This window comes from Arachis stenosperma, chromosome 10, assembly GCF_014773155.1.
Source record: "Arachis stenosperma cultivar V10309 chromosome 10, arast.V10309.gnm1.PFL2, whole genome shotgun sequence".
Lineage (NCBI taxonomy): Eukaryota > Viridiplantae > Streptophyta > Magnoliopsida > Fabales > Fabaceae > Arachis > Arachis stenosperma.
In genome coordinates this window covers 37,479,460-37,501,215 of record NC_080386.1, presented here as the reverse complement: position 1 = coordinate 37,501,215, position 21,756 = coordinate 37,479,460, and the positions used below count along the sequence as shown (strand labels likewise).

Here is a 21,756-nt window from a genome sequence, read left to right as displayed (position 1 = left end):
TAAAACCTCAACCGGACCAGATTTATGTACGATTTATCAATTTTTTAGTCCAACTGGTCGGAAAAATAAAAATATGACAGACAAAATAAAAATACAAAGGAGACCTGTATGTTTTCGAATTGCTTTCCTTCTATATATACCTTTAAAGAAAGAATCAATCCTCATTTTTAAGTATGTAATAAAAAAATAAAAATATAATAAATTAGATTTTATTTTTTTAATAGAAAGAAACTAATAAGAAAAATAATCAAGATATAATGTAGTCATAAGGATAAGGTTTAAGTGTGAAACATGATGATGTGTGTTTAATTTTTAAAATGATTGATTTTAAAAAGAATATTTACAATTAGAAAATTGTTTATTATAGACAAATACGGAGTTTTAGTTACCAACAAAATTACCGACGAATTTTGTCCCTCTATAAAAGTCTTGTTAGAAATTATTTATTGATAAATTTTTTTCATTTGTAATTTATCGACAGATTTTTTTTCGTTACCGACAGATTTTTCCTCAATAATCATCTCCTCCATTTCACTAAAAATATCAATTTTTCCGACATTTTTCGCCGGTAACTAGAGTCAGATTTTCCAACAGATTTTTCATCGGTAATTGGAGCCTGAAAAAGCATTCCAAACTTTGAATACAAATGGAAAATCCATCTATAAATCCGTCAGTAAGATAAAACAAAATTTTTAGATTTTTTCATTATAAAATAAACATGTTTTTTTACAAAAGAAATATAAATTTAATAAATACAAATTTTCATCCAACTTATATTCAAATATTTATAATATTTCAAAAAATAAACAAGTTCATTATATTATCAAACTAAAAGAAAAATACTATGAACAAGCAAGTCAATATAATTCAAAATATAAACAAAGTGTATTGATACATCAACTATAATTCTCAATGTATTGTTCAACCATACTAAAACTATCATCTAATTGGTCAACAAGTTTAACAAAATTCATCCTGCATTAACCAAGTGCTATAAGTAACAGGGAAGTTTCCCTAGGAGTTAACGGGCAGCCTCCAAGCAATCCTCTCTCGGTCCCATTAATTTCTTTCTCCTTCAAGTGACAGACTTCATAATGCATTTGTCTTAGTTACTCATTTTCTTCTACAGTCAAACTGTGACTGCAGCCAATAAATGCAAGCATGTCCTTCAATGTGTTACCAAATTCTTCAATTGGAGCGGGGTATTTTAGTGCTCTGTAATTTACACGACAGCTTAGCTTTTGTATGGAACTTGAAATGTTGTTGTTAGCTAGCCGGGAATTAATATGAGTGAAATACATTAAGAACTTCAGTTTTGTAATAATTGACCTGTAAGTAAACATGTATATTCTCACTTGAGTGCTTTTAAAAAAATAGCGAAAAAGAAATGCGATGATATGATCCTCATAAAATTCAATAATCAAAGACAAAAGACAACCAAAAGTGAATGAAATAACACATATAACAGCATCATTGCATAGTGATACTTAATAACAACCTCAACTTGCTACCTAAAAGATCAGATGAATGGACGACTAAGTTCAATATGAATGCGATGCATAAAATTAGTAAAACATATATTCTAGATATGAAAAAGGAGGAGATGGAGTAAACAAGTTATGCTGACCTTGGACCAAGATATTGGAGTTTTTGAGAAAGGCTCAATTCCGGCGTAGACATCTGGTAATCTCTCAACTATGTGACGCCTTCATATTTCAAAGCAGGTACGATGTGCCAGCAAACTTCACAATGAATTAAGTAAATAACAAGAAGCATTTTAGAATAATAATCAACCTAACAATATCATCACCAATCTCTGGTGTAATGCTGATGCTTCTTCTTCGTAACCGACGTGGTTCTGATGAGGATGCACCATCTGACCTATAGTTGGATCTGAAACCCAATAAGCTTCTCTTATAAATCATAGCTTTAGAAGAATAAAAATAAAAATAAAAGACCAACATGCCATGCAAACAGAGACTCACGAACAAGAGAAGAAAATGGAACAATAAAGAAACAAAAGTTAATCTTGTACAAAATCCAATTTAATAAACCTCCAAATTGAGGAAACATGAACTTATATCATATAATATACAGCAAGACAATGAATATACGCCTCAAAAGGTAACAACAAAATTATGAGCAGAAAAGGTTAAGTATCACAGTAGTCCTAGTCCAGTGCACCTTCTATTGATAATTAGGGTGTTTTCACGTCTTTATTTATCTATTTTTTTTGTTCCCCTCAATATACTGGTAATTAAAAAGTATTACTCAAGATATGGAGATTATTTAGATACTCTCACCACTAAAGGTAAATATGAAAATTGTGATAAAGCAGTAGCAAAGTTCACAATCACAGGCCAGTATTAACTTTTTATAAAGAATTCCCTATTTGAAAGAATAATCAATAATAATCTCAACTAATCTATTATATCATATTGCATAAATGCAAAAGTATTACCTCAAACAACTGTTGGATCAGTCACAAAAAAAAAAAAACAACTGTTGGATCGTAACATCATGTTACGTAAGGATTGGCCTGATCCATTTGAAGAAGCTTCAAATCTTCTGTGAAATTGGAGGTTTTCCTCCTTCTCAGCACTGTCAGAGGGGACCAATAAAACCAACACCAGTAAATTCACAATTCTTACTGGAAGAACAAGTTAAAAAAAATAGAGGGCTAAAAATTTTGCATCTCACATTCAACAGCATAATAAGAAGTAGAAATCAAAAGTAATAAAGCAAAACGCTTTCTCAAACTTTGAACTTCCCCTTTCTATACATCTCCAATTTGAGTCCCCCTATTTTAACTTGCAACAATGTTATCCTCATTGACTTTGCTGCTTGGAGATGATGTGGAACCATATCACATATTCACATCAGAGGAAAAATATGCGGTGTCAACATTTATTTAACAAGAGAATTAGAACATTTAATTGCACCTTAATATCATACATTTATTTAACAAGCCCTCTTTTCCAGCATGTCTCACATGATCGAAAATTGGAAATAGAACCCGATGGAAAATACTCTCCCAAAATGATGTAGAGAACTTGCTACCTCTTTCATTCAATAAATCAAACAACACTTCAAGCGCACAACTTCTGACTTCAGGTCACTGATCTGATGTTAGATCAGATAATCCAGCCAACATCGGGAACCAATAATGCTCAGTTACATCCATAGTTGCATCCAAATCTTTCATGCATATAAATATAAATATTAGTTTTAGTATTAGTTTTATAATGATATCCACACAAAAAAGCAGTTTAATACCCAATATGGAAGTTCAATGAAATTATAGAGAATTTTAAAGTAATTAAACCTCGAATGAACTACTTACTTCCCATAAAAAAGGCAACAACTAACCTACCTGAAGCGATGACCCTTTAATTGAAGCTGTTTGAGAAAGAACAACAGCATTTGAATCAGTATTTTGAATACTCTAAGCTATTTTTGATAAAGCTGTAATTTACATGTTAAATTAGAAGACATAGAGATTATTGTATTCACCAACATGCACATAAATAACTTAAATGATGTTTATGCTATACAAAATCACTATCAGATTTTACCATTCTTTCAAGATCACAGTCATAATTCACAAAAATGTCAACAAACATCTGTAGATCCTTATATACTTTTTCTAGCATCCTACAAACCAACACCAAATTAAATTAATCATACCAAAAAAATGGCAAAACAACATATCATTTAAGGTATCATATGAAAACTGAAAAACATTAGAAGAATGATACCACGGAAAATTGAAGATAGAAAAAGTCAAAGATACAAGTATATGCAACACCTTTTAATTTTTCTTCGTAAAGACATAGTAAAGACACATGCAGTTGTTTAAAATTCTGAAATATTTTAATGTCAAAAGAGAAAAATATAAAAATGACGAGATCTGGATAAATTATGTCTTTACAAGAGAAAAATAAGATCGAAATAAGACAATTGTCAATAAAATATTTGCATATAATGTAGCATTAAATATCATGCATGAAAATAAGGATCTTGAATTAAAAACAGTCAAAGAATATCGACAAAAGAATAATTGGCCGAAATGAGAAAAACTATGAAGGCTGAGTTAGATTCACATGCAAAACGTGAAGTCTTTGGATCTGTAGTCTGTACACCAGAAGATGTAAAACCTATTGGATACAGATGGGTATTTGTGAGAAAACAAAATGAGAAAAATGAAATTGTACGCTACAAGTCTTTGGACTTGTAATCCATACACTCAGACCTTAACAACGAAAAAAGTACTTAGCCGTTTAATTTATAATACCCCTATTTTAATCATTTTATTTATAATTATACTATTACATTGTAACATGCTAATTTTATTGATCATGTATGAATATATAATATAAATTTTTACTTTTTAATAATTATTAAAAAATATTTATACAAAAATATAATATAGCATAATAAAATATAAATAATGATTAGAAGGTATAATTCATCCTTTTAATACTTAAAAGAGTAAAAATTTAAATATATATATATATATATGTTGTTTTTTAAAATATTAAAATTATAAAAAATAATCAAAACTTTATTTATTTATAAATTAAAAAAATAATTAAAAAGATGAGTTATGAATCTTAATCATTTTTATATAAATAGAATAAATTAGTAGAAAATAAAAATACAAATATAAATTAAATAGATATTAGTGAATACACTAATATTTAACCAAAGTCAAGTGGTGCATAATCCAGACATCTAGTCCCATCAAACTTTCAAAAGATGTCCAATTTAATATTTCAGGAGTTCAAAATAATGTGCTCTATTTATATTCACTCTAAACAATAAACAAGTGCAATAATTGAACTTATCAAGAACAATACATAACAAAGCAAGTAGCAACAAGAATGGAGAAAGTAACAGGGAAAGGCCATAGATTACTACTCATGCCATCACCATTCCAAGGACACATAACACCATTGTTGCACCTTGGAGACATACTGTATTCAAAGGGCTTCTCCATAACCATCGTCCACACAAGTTTCAATTCCCCTGACCCGTCCACACACCCTCACTTCACCTTCCTTCCCATCCATGAATCCTTGTCTGAATCCGAAGCTTCGTCCATTGACTCTTTGCATCTCGTTGACCTCATCAATGTTAGAATCGTACAACCTTTGAAGGAATGTTTGGATAAGTTGATGCGGTCAAAGGAGGAGACTGTTTCTTGTTTCATAGCTGATGCTGTTCTGCATTCAACTCAATCTGTTTGTGATGGATTCAAGCTTCGGAGACTCGTTTTGAGGACCGGCGGCGCAACCTCCTTCGTTGTTTTTGCTTCAATCCCTCTTCTTAGAGAGAACGGTTATTTCCCAGTTCAAGGTGTGTGTTGACTTAGCTTGTGTTCTTGAATCTTGATATGTTCTTCTCTTTCTGGATTGGCTACTATCCTTGCTTACTTTCCAACCATATTACATCAAAACAAAAGTAGCACCAATCTCTATGCGGTGTTTGTGAAAAAAATCGATTATGCTATTAGTTTAATTATTTGACTATGATAAATTTGATTTCTTTTTTTAAATTTGATTATTTTGGTGACAAATTATTTTGTTAGAAAAATATGGAAATATATGTAGAAATATAAACAAATACATGATAACTAATTTCTTAGTTTTTTTTTATATATTTATTAAGTATTTTTATTTATTTATTATTAATTGTAATTAGTTGTATTTGAGTATGAAGATCGTTTGATTATGCTGTATCATCAAGCTCTGGTGTTGAAAAATGTTTGCATAATTATTTTTTTTTAGGTAGATTAAAGTAAATATTGATGATATCTATTAAAAAAAATATGTCTACAGTGTAACTCATTTATATCATGAGTGCATGCCTAAAATGATGCAATAAACTTGTTTCTATTAAAAGAGAAAAAAAATCATCTTTGGATATGGTATGTTCAAAATATGCTTATGTATACTTTTGTTGAAATTCAGAATCTCGTTTGGATGAGCCTGTTGTGGAACTTCCACCACTCAAAGTGAAAGATCTTCCATGGTTCGAGACACGTGACCCTGAACTGTTCTACAGTCTAACTAGTTCCATTTTTGATTCATTGAAGGCATCTTCAGGGGTGATTTGGAACACATTTGAAGAGTTAGAATCATCAACAATATCAAAATTTGGCCAAGAATTTAGCATACCAATATACCCTATAGGCCCTTTCCACAAGCACCACATCCTAAAACCCTCATCTTCTTGTAGCTTATGGACCCCAGACACAAGCTGCATTTCTTGGCTAGACACAAAAGAACCCAAAAGTGTTGTTTATGTGAGCTTTGGTAGCATCGCATCGATAACTGAGGCCGAGTTTTTGGAGTTAGCTTGGGGTTTAGCTCATAGTAACCACCCGTTCCTATGGGTGGTTCGGCCAGGCCTGGTCCGTGGATCAGAGTGGACCGAACTATTGCCGGACGGGTTCATGGAGAGTTTGGGAGGGAGAGGGTGCATTGTGAAATGGGCTCCTCAAGAAAAAGTTTTAAGTCATGAGGCAATTGGTGCATTTTGGACTCATTGCGGTTGGAACTCAACTTTGGAGAGTGTTTGTGAAGGGGTTCCTATGATTTGTATGCCTTGTTTTGGTGATCAAAAGGTGAATGCTAAATATGTGAGTGATGTTTGGAAGGTTGGAGTAAAATTGGAAGGGAAGGTTGAGAGGATTGAGATAGAGAGAATTATTAAGAGAATAATGAGTGGGGATGAAGGAAAGGAGATTAGAGAAAATGTCTTGAATTTGAAAAAGAAGGCAAATTTGTGTTTGAAAGAAGGTGGTTCCTCCTATAATTACCTTGATGCCTTGGTTAATGCTATGTAAAACTTCGTCCATAGTTATATTTTAATGTTTCAAAGTGAATTTATTTAAAAACAAAACACCAGCAAGTGAAGCTGTCGGTGTGGAGTCACTAATCCATCTACAAGGTGTTAAAGGATCTATGAAAAGAAAAAGTATATGGAAATGGTACTGTTTTGCAAGAAGTCATGTACATGCTCAAATCTAAAATAGCTAAAGGGTTAACTTCTTTGGTTTTGTTTAGAGATGAAATTTAAAAATGACAATTGTCAAAGAAAAAGATCTAAGGCTTAAGGAAAAGGAGATGGATATGAAAATCATTTATCAAGAGTCAAGACGCATTAGGGATGAGCGAAGACGCATGTTTAGTATTTGTGATTTGCTCTTGATTTTTAATTTGATCTTTTATTTAAATGTTTATTTAGGTCAGCGGTGGAGGTTGAAACAAAATTTTGGGGCTAAAAGATAATTGTCAAGATGCTTTTGATATAGACCCAATTTAAAATAAGGTTGTCTAACCTCATTTCTTTGATTTGTGTGATATTGCCAAATTTAAAGCTGCTTTCCAGGGTCTCGTTCTAAAGAATTAAGGTCAAACTCATCGGATGCAACACTTTGAACTTTTGAAAGTTGTATCTTATTTATTTCGTGATTCATTAAAGTAGAAGAACTATCTACATGTGTTGATATTGTAAAAGTTATATGTTCTCCTTTTTGAATATTAGCCTTCCTCTTAAAAATGCATCAATTCTTTGATTTTTCATGATTATTTTATATAAAAATTTGAATATATATATCCTGTAAAATATGTAAAAAAGAAATTAGAAAGACAAATATTAAAATTTATAATATTTATTGAATTTTTTATCAATTTATACAAATACAATAATATTAATACTTATTGAATATTCTAATATTTTTTATCATATAAAAAATTAAATTAAATAAATAGTAAAATATAAAATAATATTAAATTACATAAATAAAAAATACCTCATTTTTTATATTTGAACTCAAAAGTAGAGGGAGTGTTGTTTATTGAATAGAGAGCTGCGAAATGCAAATACACTCAGTTCCCTCTGAATCCAACAAGGTTTAAATGTTTTAAACTAAAAATTATTGTGAAATAAAAGCAAGAGATGAATATTAAACTTTGGTATATTAAGTCATAGCAAAATATTTGAGCCAACTGAACTATTTTTTATTTTCTTAAAAAGTACTACTAATCTTTTTAACAAAAGTTTGGAGTGGCTATGATCCCCCTTGTCTTAACTAAGCTCCGCTCCTGGGTCATGTTTTTAATTATGGAATGTCATCAGTGGCGGAACTTGAAACAAAATTTTGGGGGGGGGGGGCAAATAGAAGATAATTGTCAAAAATTTTTTGATATGGACCCCATTTAAGATAAGCTCATCTAATCTGATTTTTCTGGTTTGGGTGACATTGCCAAATTTAAAACCGTTTTTCAGGGTTTTGTTCCAAAAAATTAAGGTCAAACTCATCAGATGTAACTTTTTGAGCTTTTAAAAGTTGTATCTCACTTTCTTCGTGATTCATTAACGTAGAAGAACTATCTACGGGTGTTGATATTGTAAAACTTATATGTTTTCCTTCTTAAATATTAGCATTCCTCTTAAAAAAATGCATCAATTCTTTGATTTTTTATTATTATTTTATATAAAAATTTGAATATATATCCTATAGAATAAGTAAAGAAGAAGTTAGAAGGACAAATATTAAAATTTATAATATTTATTGAATTTTTTTATCAATTTATAAAAATACAATAATATTAATACTTATTGAAGATTCTATTATTTTTTATCATATAAAAGATTAAATTAAATAAATAGTAACATATAAAATAATATTAAATTAAATAAAAAATATCTAATTTTTTATATTTGAACTTAAAGGTAGAGAGAATGTTGCTTATTGAATTTATTGGGTACTTTAAGACATAGTAAAGTATTTAAGCTAATTGAACTATTTTTTATCTTCTAAAAAAATACTACTAATTTTTTTATAAAAAATTTGGGAGGACTATAACCCCTTGTCTGAACTAAACTCCACCACTGAATGTCATATCATGCATTTTAATTTTAATGCAAGCTCTAATTTCAGAATCAATTTAATTTTATTAGCTATTGTAAAATTTATCGTTGAAAAAATAGCCATTTAATAAAATATTATTTATATATTAAAATTTATTATCAATATATTTGTATATAAATATAAGTGTTAATTAATTTATTTTAAATTTATATTTATATTTTAATAAATATTTTATATTAGTAACTAATTTTAATATATATCTAGTACAGTTTAAATTATTTTAAAAAAAATATAAAAAATTGTTATTCACCTTCAAATTATCATAAATGGCTAAAAATTCTGACCAAACTTATTAATGATAAATCCTTTTGATGAAGTGTTTAAAGAAGCTATTTGATATATCGATTTATTTTTAATTAGGAATGAAATTTGAACTCGGTCCGTAATTTTTAAGTGAGTAGGAGGAGATTATGCCATTTGAGTTATATTTTATTGGCTATATTGATTTCTTTTTCAATAATACATTTTTAGAAAGAGGAGTGTTAGGGGGTCAGTAGAATTTGTGATGTATAACCCTTAATTAGCCATCATCAATATTTTTAATAGTGTGAGATGAAATCTAATAGTGTAGGATTACTCATTTTTTTATGATTATGTACTGAACAAATTTTAATAAAAGTGCTGGCCTCTACACTTTCTCTTTTAAGAATATTCATGAATATGGATAGTTTAATTATTAGTCTAAAATTGAATTAATATGATTATATTGGTTCTATATTCGACGGATAATTGAAGATATTCGGGTTCAATCCGATTAAACACGACCTTATTTTATTCGAGTGTTGGTTATGGATTTGTAGAACTCGAACCAACTCGACTATCCAATTAGGTTTATATAAATAATGTTAAGAAATATAATATAATAATATTTATATAACCGGGTATAATTGGTTCAAATTATTCAATTATCAAAACTGATCCAACTCGACCCATGCATAATCAGTTGTGATTGATTCGAATCTACTCACAAATAAAAAATTTAAATTTAAACCAATCATTCAATTCAATTCTTATTCTTCTCTAAACCCCGACTTGTAAATACCTCTATACACTTTAGTGCAATTTTCTAGATGTTACATATAACTTTTGCAAAAATTCTTATTCTTCCAAAAATCACCGGATGATAGATAAAGATCGTGAAAGAGGACATGAATTTTTTATCATTACTAATTTGTCAATAACTAAGTGTACCATAAAGAGATATTTAAAAGAAGGTTTCAAATGAAAAGACGTTTATTTTTTGTATTATAAAAAAATTGTCCAATACTCATCCATATTTTCAACAATGAGTGAATACCACGTGCAAGAAAGGATCGACTCCATTGCGAAAATGCACAATAGCAATTCATATGTTGGAATATGGTATAGTTAGTGTTATCGTTGATGATAATATGCAAATAATTGAAAGCACTGTAATAGAGTACTTAAAAAGTTGTATGAAAAATATTATTTTAGTTTTTGAGAATAAATACTTATAAAGACTATACTTAAGCTGGCGCCGAGATATCACTTGGGTCACCAATCTTGGCGAGGTTAACAACCCCACCATGATGACATAGTTTAAATTCATCAATTTTGGCGGGGTTAGCAACTCCACTATGGTGAAAATAGCCATAAACCCACCTTGATTGGCCAAGTCAATGATGCACCTCTTACTCTCAAAGAGCCTAGAGGAAAACAAGTACACAACTTATTTTATATTCAAAAATAAGCTTCAACTCTATTTCATAAATAAAAGGTACATGAGTTATTTATACTAGTAGGAGAAGAAAAAGCCTTCATAACTTAGATGATGTGGGACTAATACATAACATAAAGTTTACTATCCTAAACAATATGGGACTTGTATTCCCTTATTACATTTAACTAATATAATTAACCTACTAACTCTACTTGCTCCTGCGTCATTCTCCCTGGGTTGAAAGAACTCTTACATGAAAAGACTTGTGACAGCAGATGATCGATCTCATTGATGAATCCACACCAAAAGATTGATTGATCTTATTGATGAATTCACACCAAAAGATTCTATTGGTGACTCCACACCAAAGCCCTGAACTCACAAATCAGATAAAATTTTACAAGACCCGTGGCAGCAAACAATCTCATTGACGAATCCACACCAAAAGATCCCATTAGCGAATCCACGCCAAAAACCTGCACCCACGAATCAAATAAAACTTCACTAAAGTAAAGTGAAGGCCACAAGGACCGACCTTGCTCTGATACCAAACTGACGCCAGGACGTCGGCTTGGATCACCAATCTTGGCGAGGTTAACAACTCCACTATGGTGAAAGTAGCCATAAACCCACCTTGGTTGGCTAAGTCAAGGCTCAAGTGTGGTGGAAATTATAAATAGGTCCTTCCTGCTAGCTGATGAGTAGAGTAGTGACGAACCCTTTGGTTGTTAATGGTTATGCCGAAGATAACTAAGGGTTATTTTATGTTTGAGTAGTCAGTTGTTATTTACTTTGTTGCTCTACCATGTTATGCTGAGCTTTTTACTTCCAAAAAAAAGACTAAAGTCAATTAATTGCAATATCTACTTCAAATGGAAGTGAGTAGATGGTTCTCTAAAATGTCAGGTCATTGCATATACTAACAATGAAAAGAATTATCTTAAAAAATATGAAAAGATATGTATATGAATGGTTGTGATGGGATTTCAACTATAATTCTAAGAGTTGTAGCATTGTCTGATTTTTTGATATGACATTAATTTTTTTTTTATGTTGATGGTTTGAACAACAATATTGATGTGTTAGATCATTTACTATTGTTTTATACGTTGAAAGGTTGGGAAATGGATCTTTTCAATTTTTTTAACAATTGAAGGAATAAAGTGTGATCTTCCACCATTAATTTTATAAGTGGAACCAAAAATAAATATGAGAAAGAGAACAATGAAGAGTTAGAGATCACACTTTACACTCAATTTTTTTAACAATTGAAAGAATCCATTCCCAACTTGTACTCCAATGATTTATTATACTATTAATAGTATTAACTAAACATTAGGTACTATGATATATATCTTGAATGTAGGGTTGTACATTTTGAATTCAAAATGTGATTAACCCATTAGAAATTTATAACTACATAAACTAATTTTTTAAAAACAATTTTAAAAATTGAGTTAATAGTCAAAATCGTCCCTGAAAAATATCCCAATCTCTATTTTCGTCCCCTAAAAATAAATTTAATCAAAATCGTCCTCGAAAGATTTAAAATTAATCGCGTTAATCCCTCCATCCATTCTGTCACTAACGGCGTTAAATTAGAACCCCAACCCAACAACCCCACCCAGCGGTCACAGACTCTCCTTCTCCTCTATGCGTCTCAGCCTCCATGCCAGTTCCAACAGCTGCTATCTCTTCGTTGATGTCATTTTTCCGGTAATGGTCTTTACTCCAACTTGGCAGCGTCCGTGGAAGAACACAGAAGGAGACCGACACAAGTAGAGCAAATCAGTGCAAGTTGTAGTGAAGGAAGAGACTATGTTCCCTCAGAAGCCAGCGGTGATGATTGAGGAAGAGAACAGAGAGGAGTTGGAGGGCGCAATGATGGCAACCTCTCAATCGGAATCAAATACTTAACATAAAACTAACCAATCTTTTGATTACCAGCAACACCAATCCTTGCAGCATTCTCAACACCACGTTCCTACTTGTTAATGTCCTTCTTTGTCTGAGGCGCAGGTACCAAACAAGAAGGCACGATGGTCGTGTAGTTCTTATGATTTTCTTTAGTTCCATCTGTGGTGGCAACCATCCTGCCACCACTCTTGCAGACTTGGAACAAAGATCCTCCATATATTATATCAAAGTTTTAATATTTGAGCAACTGGGGCATCCAACAGCACAGTTAAAATTCTAAAAAACAAAAAATGGATATAGAGTAGCAAATGTGTATGTTCATCCAAATCAGAAATCAATAAAGAAGAAGGGTTTCAATGTTGGTGGTAAAAAGAATAATAGAAAGGGAGGGAAGAGGAGGAGAAAAGGGATTATGGGATTGGAACAAAGAGAAGAACTGCGGGCAAAGGATTGGTGGCATCGTGGTAGAGGAACATGCAGGGACTGACGGCGACGTGGAACACCTTGCAGGGCGAAGGCGTGGTGGAGCTTCAGATAGAAGACAAAGAAACTGTTGAATGTGGGAAGAAGGGAATCTTGTTCCTTGCTCGGTTTCGGTTTGGGTTAAGTTGGATGCGGGTAGAATCTGAATCTGATTTGGGTTGGGTTGTCAAGCTAACTTGCCACATTAGCAAAATTTAACGTCGTTAGTGATAGAATGGACGGAGGAACTAATGTGATTAATTTTAAATTTTTCGAGAATGATTTTTATTAAATTTATTTTTCGGAGACGAAAATGAAGATCGGAGTATCTTTCAGAGACAATTTTAACTATTAACTGTTTAAAAATTATAACCATATTTATTTGAAATTTGGTTTATAAAACAAAATTTTAAAAAATAATTTTTAATCGGTTAACTAAAATCAAATCCTATTTCATCCTAGAAGGGGAGAATCAGATTATCTTAAAAGGCTACTCTCTAATGGCATGGATTCCAACTTGAAAGATTATGATCATTAAATACCGAAGCCCTTTGCACGTCGCTACAACTGAAGGATTATATTTCATGGTAAGGTTGCTGTTAGAAGCTGGAACTAGTGTTTTTACTAAGAACAGGTACAAATTAATTGCATTACCAATTTTATATTTGATGGGGATTAACATGGGTAATTTATCCAATGTTCTTTGGAATAGCTTTCACTTGGAAAAACAAGATCCAATATGCTTATTTAACTCGGTGTATTAGGCATTTTGAGTTGTAATAATTTTGATACTATTCAGTGTGCTATTGTTACTTTGTTCGTTTTCATTATATTAACAGATGGGAAAATACCCCACTTGATGAATCCCGAATGAGTGGAAATAAGAACCTAATCAAACTAATTGAACATGCAAAATCTGCACAGTAATCAAAATTGCTATGTCCCACACAAGAATTTATAGGTAATCTCATACTATATTGCCTTTCTTATTTTCTAACACATGATAGCAAATTTTGTAAAATATGCCGTACATATAAAGTTAAAATTGATTTTGTATAAAATTGGTTTTTAAAAGAAGAAAAGTCAGCTTTTAAATAAAAAAATCAATTTTTAAAAAATAATTTTAAAAAGTTATCTATTCAGCATTAAGAAGGACAACAAAAAATTATTAAATATACTTTTAGAGTGTTATAATATGTTAAATATGTTAAATTGGTTTTTTAAAAAAGACTTTAATAGGACCTATGAAGATCACAATTTTACGTCTGTCAATAATTATTTCACAAATTTATTATAATTGCTCTAGGAGTTGTGGTTGTTTATTACACATTTTTATTTAATTATTTTCGTTAGTAGTATATAATTTTCATTGATTATATAATTTTTTTTATTATTGAAAAATAAAAGAAAGAAAGACAAAAGTAAAAAAAAAACGAACAAGAGATACAGAGAGACTCTTAAAACTAAAACTACATCAGAATCTTTAAGAAGAGCATCTGTAATGTTATTGAGAGATTCCGGCCATTCTATATATTCATTCAAGCTCCAAGCATCTTGCTTGACCATCAAATCGGTCATGACATTTGCTTCTCGAAGCACCAAAGTGAAATGCACCTCTTACTCTCTAATAATCAATTTTTGAATGCACAACACCAAATCTGCATCATCCCTCATCTCTTATTTTGGTTCTCTTTGAGTTGTAATAATGCGTGCTTGAGTCAGTTTCACAGACAATTGCCATTATACTACACTTCCAAACTAAAACTAGGTCTCTCCAAATAACAAAGATTTCTGCTCTTTTGATATTCCACATTAGGAGAATACCCGAACAACCATTCACCCAAGCTCATCATGACTCCTAATCACACATCCAAAATCTGCTACCTGAACTTTTTCGAAATTTCTGGCATCACAACTCACTTTCATTAGTCTCGGCAAAGGACGATCTAACCTAACCTTGTTGATCTGAAATAGTTGACTCGGTCAGAGTGTAAGAATACTTCAATTCATGCTTCCATCTTTGAGCTAAAGTTACGACCTTTGCTTGCAACCACTCTTCATCTGAATTGAAAATTTCTTGGTTAAGAAGCCTCCAAATCCACCATAAATCAGGGAGGAGAAAGGATTTTCACCCCAAAACATTTGCCCTCATCCACGAGAACAAATACCCACCAAGATTCAGAATTGATGGGTCTAGTCTCACCTAAATATCATGAGCTTTTGTACAGTTCAGTAGGCAATGCATTGTTGTCTCTGGCTCTTGCCACACCACGGGCATACCCCAATTTCATAAGGCTGTGACGGTGTTGAAAGGCCTCCATGCAAGCCAGGTCAAATAGCTTCGACTTTTTAGGATTGGCAGATCGCCACAATCACTTATAATTCCGTCCTTCATCCCACTGATTCTTTCTTTTAAGTAACTACAGATACCCTTCTCTGGTGGAATAATCATTATTAGAAGCTGAATTTTAGATCCAACAAGGTTACGAGTTAAACCACCAAAGAAAATTAGAATTTTGAATCATTCCTATTCTTGCATGAAAAGACTGGGTATAGCTTGTCTCTCGACAGTCAATTCCAAATTTTTTATCTCGACTCTAAACTTCTTGTCCGAGAAGAGATACGCCTTGGTGTTAGGAGAACAAAATGGGAGGGTGATAGGAATAAAACACACAATTTCCTACTTGTAAGAATTAGAGGAGCAACAATATCCACTCGCAACAAGTATTAACACCAGCGCAATAATACCCAATAGCAGCAGAAAAATTACATAAACCAGAAATTAGAGACAAACTAAAACACCAAGATTTTAACGTGGAAAACCTCCTCAATGAGAGAAGTAAAAACCACGAGTCACCAAAACCAGGAAATAGCTTCACTATGATGAAAAATAGGGTACAAGAGAGTCACAAATTACTGCACAAAATGTGCATACAACAAGCCAAACAACCCAAGCTTCAAAATTTTCAAAACAAGAGCAAGAAGATGAAAATACCACAAAAATAGAGCTACTGTGTGTGGCCAATATCTCCAGCTACAAACATCGAATCAAAGATCTGAATGGCGAAAACAAAGAACCAGATGTGTGGAATACACTGTCCAAATTTGAGTTCGCTCCAACGGTTAACGAATCTGCATCAACCAATTTACGAAGACAGCTTTGTGTGTGTGCGAAAATAACTTTCTCTCTTCTTTTCTCTCTAGTGTTTGGTATTCTCCTTTTAAAATGACATTTCTCTCTCAACCCTAACTCACCTAATCCACTTCAACTATTCATGGGCTTGAATACTAATATTTGGGCTTTTTCTCCACATAGGAAAGGAGCCCAAAAACCTAACAAATCTCCCCCCTCACAACTATGTGGAGGTAACCGCCAATCCTGCGATTAAGCAACAAACTTCAAACTTCCATCTTGGTAATGCCTTGGTCATCATATCAGAACCATTCTCATCAGTATGAACCTTTTCAAGTTCCAATAACTCAGCATCCAAAACATCACGTATCCAATGATACCTCACATCAATATGTTTGGATCGAGAATGAAAAATAGAATTTTTACCAAGATGTATGGCACTTTGACTATCACAAAACAACACATACCTCTCTTAAGTAAACCCGAGTTCCTTTAAGAATTTCTTCATCCAAAGCATCTCCTCGCACGCTTCGATAATGGCAATAAACTCGGCCTCGGTAGTAGACAAAGCAACACATTTTTGCAATCTAGATTGCCAAGACGCAGCTCCACCCTCAAAGTTGATCAAGAAGCCTGAAATGGACCTTCTAGAGTCAATATCTCCTGCCATGTCTGAGTCAGTGTAACAAACTAGAATATGCTTATCACTTTCATAACACAACTTCATGTTAGAAGTACCACAATGATATCTCATTATCCATTTTACAGCATTCCAATGCTCTCTTCCTGGGTTTGAAACAAAATGGCTAACACAACCAACAACATGAGCTATATCCGGTCTCGTGCACACCATAGCATACATTAAACTACCCACGACTGATGCATATGGGAATTTTTCCATGTCTTTCTTCTCTTCATCACTTGATGGACTTTGCTTGCAACTCAATTTGAAGTGTGTAGCAAGAGGAGTACTGACGGTCTTTGCTTTCTCCATTTGAAACTTGTGCAACATTGTCTCTATGTATTTCTCTTGTGACAACCAAAGTTTCTTCTCCTTTCTATCATGCTCAATTCTTATACCAAGAATCTTGTTTGCCGGCCCAAGGTCCTTCATTGCAAATGACATTACAAGTTGCTTCTTCAACATATCAATCCTAGAAGCATTCTGACCAACAATAAGCATGTCATCAACATATATCAAAAGGATAATAAAAGCATTACTAGCAAACTGTTTAACAAATACACAATGATCAGATGTAGTATTCTTGTAGTCTTGTTCTGCCATAACAAACTCGAATTTCTTGTACCATTGTCTTTGAGCTTTCTTCAAGCCATACAAGCTCTTCTTCAATTTGCAAACATGATCCTCTTTGCCTTTTACCATGAAACCTTCAGGTTGTTCCATGTAAATTTCATCCTTAAGATCACCATGAAGGAAAGCAGTTTTCACATCCATCTGCTCTATCTCTAAATCAAGACTTGCAGCCAAACTCAAAATATTCCTAATAGAAGGTCTTCTCACAACCGGTGAAAATATTTCATTATAGTCAACTCCCTTTTTCTGCCTGTAGCCCTTGACCACCAATCTAGCCTTGTACCTTGGACACTATGAATTTTCTTCATGCTTCAACCTATAAACCCACCTGTTCTTCAAAGCTTTCTTCTCTTTTGGCAACTTCACAAGCTTAAATGTTTGATTATCATGCAAGGATTTCATTTCATCTTGCATTGCATCAATCCATTTCTTATTGTCGTCACCTTCCATAGCTTTCGCATAGCATTCAGGTTCTCCCCTATCAGTCAATGTCACATATTCATCAGTAAATGTCACATACTCATTAGAAGGATACCTCGTTGAAGATTGTCGCTCTCTAGTAGACCTCCTAGGATGGAAACTTGGTGGATCTTCAGGTAGCTTAGGTTTATTATCAACATCATCATCAACTGGAGCATCAATCGGATCTCCCATCTGCTGGTCATTAGGAACCAAAGGATCATTTTGCTGTATATGCTCCTGATCTTGATTCTCTGCTAGTTATGACAAAGGAAGAGGCTGAACTGGATCTACATCAGTTAAGTTACTGCTCTCTTGTGATTGACTCTTCTATGTCTTATCAATGTCTTCAATGGTTTGGTTTTCAATAAACTCTACATCACGGCTTCTTACAAGCTTCTTTTCAACTGGATCATAAAGCCTGTAACCAAATTCATCTTGACCATACCCAATAAAAATGTACTGCTTTATCTTCACATCCAACTTGGACCTCTCATCCTTTGGAACATGAACAGATGTTTTGCATCCAAAGACTCTCAAGTGACCATACGAGACATCTTTGTCCAACCAAACATGATCTGGAACATCATTATCTAAAGCAATTATAGGACTCAGATTAATTACATGAGCCGTTGTAAGTAGCGCTTCACCCCTAAAAGACTTTAGGTAGCTTACATTCAGTAAGCATACACCTAACTCTTTCAATCAATGTTCTATTCATCCTTTCTACCAAACAATTTAACTGAGGTGTTTTAGGAGGTGTCTTTTCATGCCTAATGCCTTGCTACTTGCAATACTCATCAAATGGTCCACAATACTCACCACCATTATCAGTGCAAATACATTTAAGCTTTTTACCTGTTTGCCTCTTAACCAAAGCTTGGAATTGTTTGAACTTTTCCAAAACTTGGTTCTTTGTTTTCAAAGCATAAGTCCAAAACTTTCTTGAATGATCATCAATAAAAGTAATAAAGTAAATAGCCCCACTAAAAGACCGTGCCTTCAAATAACCACAAATATCGGAGTGCACTAATTCCAAGAAGTCTGATTTCTTGAAGGTTGATGCTTCTTGAAGGATAATCTTCTTTGTTTGCCAGCCATGCAATGAGAACATTTCTCCAACTCTGCATTCTTCAAACCAAAAAGAGCATCCTTTCAAGCCAAATAACTAAGTGCTTTTTCACTAATATGACCAAGTCGTCTGTGCCACAAGCTATAAACTTCTTTACTTTCAATCGCATTCACACTACCTCTTGCAATCATGGCATGCATCACATTCAAACTTGAAGTACCTTTTTCTCGAGCCACCACTAAGTTGCCTTTAGTAAGCTTCCATTGTTCAAAGCCGAAAGTGTTTATAAAGCCTTCATTATCAAGCCTTTTAACTGAAACCAAATTCAAGCGAACATCTGGAGCGTGTCTAACATCTTTGAGTAGTAGCTTCATTCCTATATTAGTCTCAAGACAAACATCTCCTACACCAATAACTTTGGCTAAGCCATCATTACCCATTTTAAGCACTCTAAAATTACCTGGAGTATAAGAAGTGAAGAACTCCTTCTTCGATGTAACATGTATGGAAGCGCCACTATCAATTACCCAGCTAAACTCATCATCAGAAATAAGATTGACCTTGTACTCATAATCAGCAAAATCAATAGTAAAAAAACATTTGAAATAGAAGATACACGATCATTACCATTATCATCCTTCTTTTCTTGCTTTCCTTTGTTTTTATTTTTCCAAAGAAAGCAATATTTTTTAACGTGACCCATTTTGTGACAGTAACGACACTTAACATTCTTGTATCTTGACTTGGATTTGCTCCTGCTTTTACCTCTACCCTTTTGAACTCTATTCTGATTTCTTCCCCTGGTTTCAATGACTAACATTTCAGAGTGTGACGAAGAATTCTACGTCTTCCTTCTCATATCTTCATTTAAAATGCCACCTTTAACAAGTTGCATGCTCACTTTACCATTCAGAACAAAATTAGTAAGCAAGATATGAAATGTCTCCCAAGAATTTGGTAGAGTATTTAGTAACCATAATCCTTAAACTTCATCTTCAAACTTGATTCCCATACTTGACAACTGATCTAAAACCCCTTCAAATTCATTCAAGTGATGTAATACTTGTGACCCCTCCTTGTATCTCAAATTCATCAACATATTCAATAAGTACAATTTATTATTGCCAGGCTTGGAAGCATACAAGGATTCAATTTGATTCCACAAAGCCCTAGCATGAGTCTCTGATGAATCCATATTTGATGATGATTTTCGGTTGAAATTGAATGGATTTTATCATATAAACTTGCACTTATTCTCTTAAATAGCATGCTTTCGAACTTTCCTCCTAATTTGTGCTTGATTATGAAAACATGCTCTTTTGTGCCTAATTTAACCTATTTTATTCTATTTGCCTTCCATTCGATGCCTTGATGTTGTTTGTGAATGATTTCAGATGTATAAGGTAGAAATGGCTTGGAGAAAATGGAAGAAGAGCATGCAAAGTGGAGGAAGCATGAAGAATCAAAGGAGAAGAGTACAGCGATGTGTGCGTACGCACAGACCTACGTGCATACGCACAGCCATTAGAGCACAGCCACACGCGCGCGTGAGCCACTTTGTGCGCGCCACGCGTTCATTCAAGCATCGCCTAGTGTGCGTGCGCACAACCTCTTGTTGCGTACGCACAGGAAGAGATTTTTGGCAGAGTGTGCGTGCGCACACGTCTGTGCGTACGCACAGGTGGCCGCACATGCCTTCATTAAAATTTCATGTGACTCGCAATTTTGGTGGATTGGAGGCCCATTTTTGAAGCCATTTAACTCATATTGAATGGGAAATGAAGACCATAGCATAGAATAACATTAGGGTAGCTTATGAGTAGTATTAGGAAGCTTTAGTATAGTTTTTTTCTCTAAGTTTTTCATCATCTCCATTAGGGTTTATACTAGGGTTTTACATTCAAGTTCCATTTCCAATTTTGATCTTGGATTTTGCTAGCTTCCATTGTAAGTATCTCTTTGTTACTCCTCTTTATAGCTACATTGTTCTTACTCTTTCTTATCCTTCAAGTTATAGTTCAATTTTACTTCTCTCTTGTAATTTCAATTTCTTGTTGATGAATTTGATGATTGATGTTTGTTACATGCTTTCTTGAGTTGTTATTGTTGATTGAGATTATTTATCGCTTTTAGTTTCAAACATTTTCTTATTTTTCCCATGTTTAATGTTTTTGCCCACCAAGTGTTTGACAAAAATGTCAATTATGATTTTGGGCTAGTTTTCTATCTCTTGGCTTGGGAAAAGTGAGAAATTGGGTTCCTTGAGTTGGAATGTCTAACATTACTGTCAATTCTTGGATTGTTAATTGTTTTTGTTCCACTAATGCTAATTTGTTGCTAAGGCAATTAGCAAGCAATTTAGGATTTGTGGGTTAAAAATACTTATGCTCATTTAACTTACTCTCCGATGTGAGAGTTAACCAAGTGAGATTAATCCATTCTAATTGTCATAATTGTGGTTCCAACAAGGAAAGGACCCTTAGCTCACTCCAAGCCAAGATACCTTTATGTCTTAAATCTTTCATACATATTTACATTAACCTTCTTCATACCTTACTTGTCTATATTACATAGTTAGTTCTTTAATTCCTTCATTAGTTCATTTATGACAATTTTGCATGTTCTTTTATTGCTTTATATGTTCATCCCTTCATTGAAAATCCCTTGACCACCACAACCGGAATTGCACACTCATTGATCTCAAGTGTCCTTGGGAGACGACCCAGGAACGAAACACTCTTGGAATTGAATTGGTTTTGAATAGTGACATCTTTGA

At 33.0% G+C, this 21,756-nt stretch overlaps 1 protein-coding gene across 1 annotated transcript; it reads left to right on the top strand.

Moving 5' to 3' along the window:
- The first annotated feature begins 4,837 nt into the window (after positions 1–4,837).
- On the top strand, positions 4,838–7,497 carry LOC130954772 (UDP-glycosyltransferase 76F1-like). The gene is made up of 2 exons (XM_057881534.1): positions 4,838–5,358; positions 5,973–7,497. Exons 1-2 carry the CDS (start codon positions 4,884–4,886, stop codon positions 6,848–6,850), a joined length of 1,353 nt encoding a protein of 450 aa, XP_057737517.1. The 5' UTR covers positions 4,838–4,883; the 3' UTR covers positions 6,851–7,497.
- The last annotated feature ends 14,259 nt before the right edge of the window (positions 7,498–21,756 follow it).

Coding starts and splice junctions, on each gene's coding strand:
- LOC130954772 (XM_057881534.1), top strand. CDS start 4,884: ATGGAGAAAGTAACAGGGAAAGGCCATAGATTACTACTCATGCCATCA. Junction 5,359..5,972: donor CGGTTATTTCCCAGTTCAAG/GTGTGTGTTGAC, acceptor GTTGAAATTCAG/AATCTCGTTTGGATGAGCCT.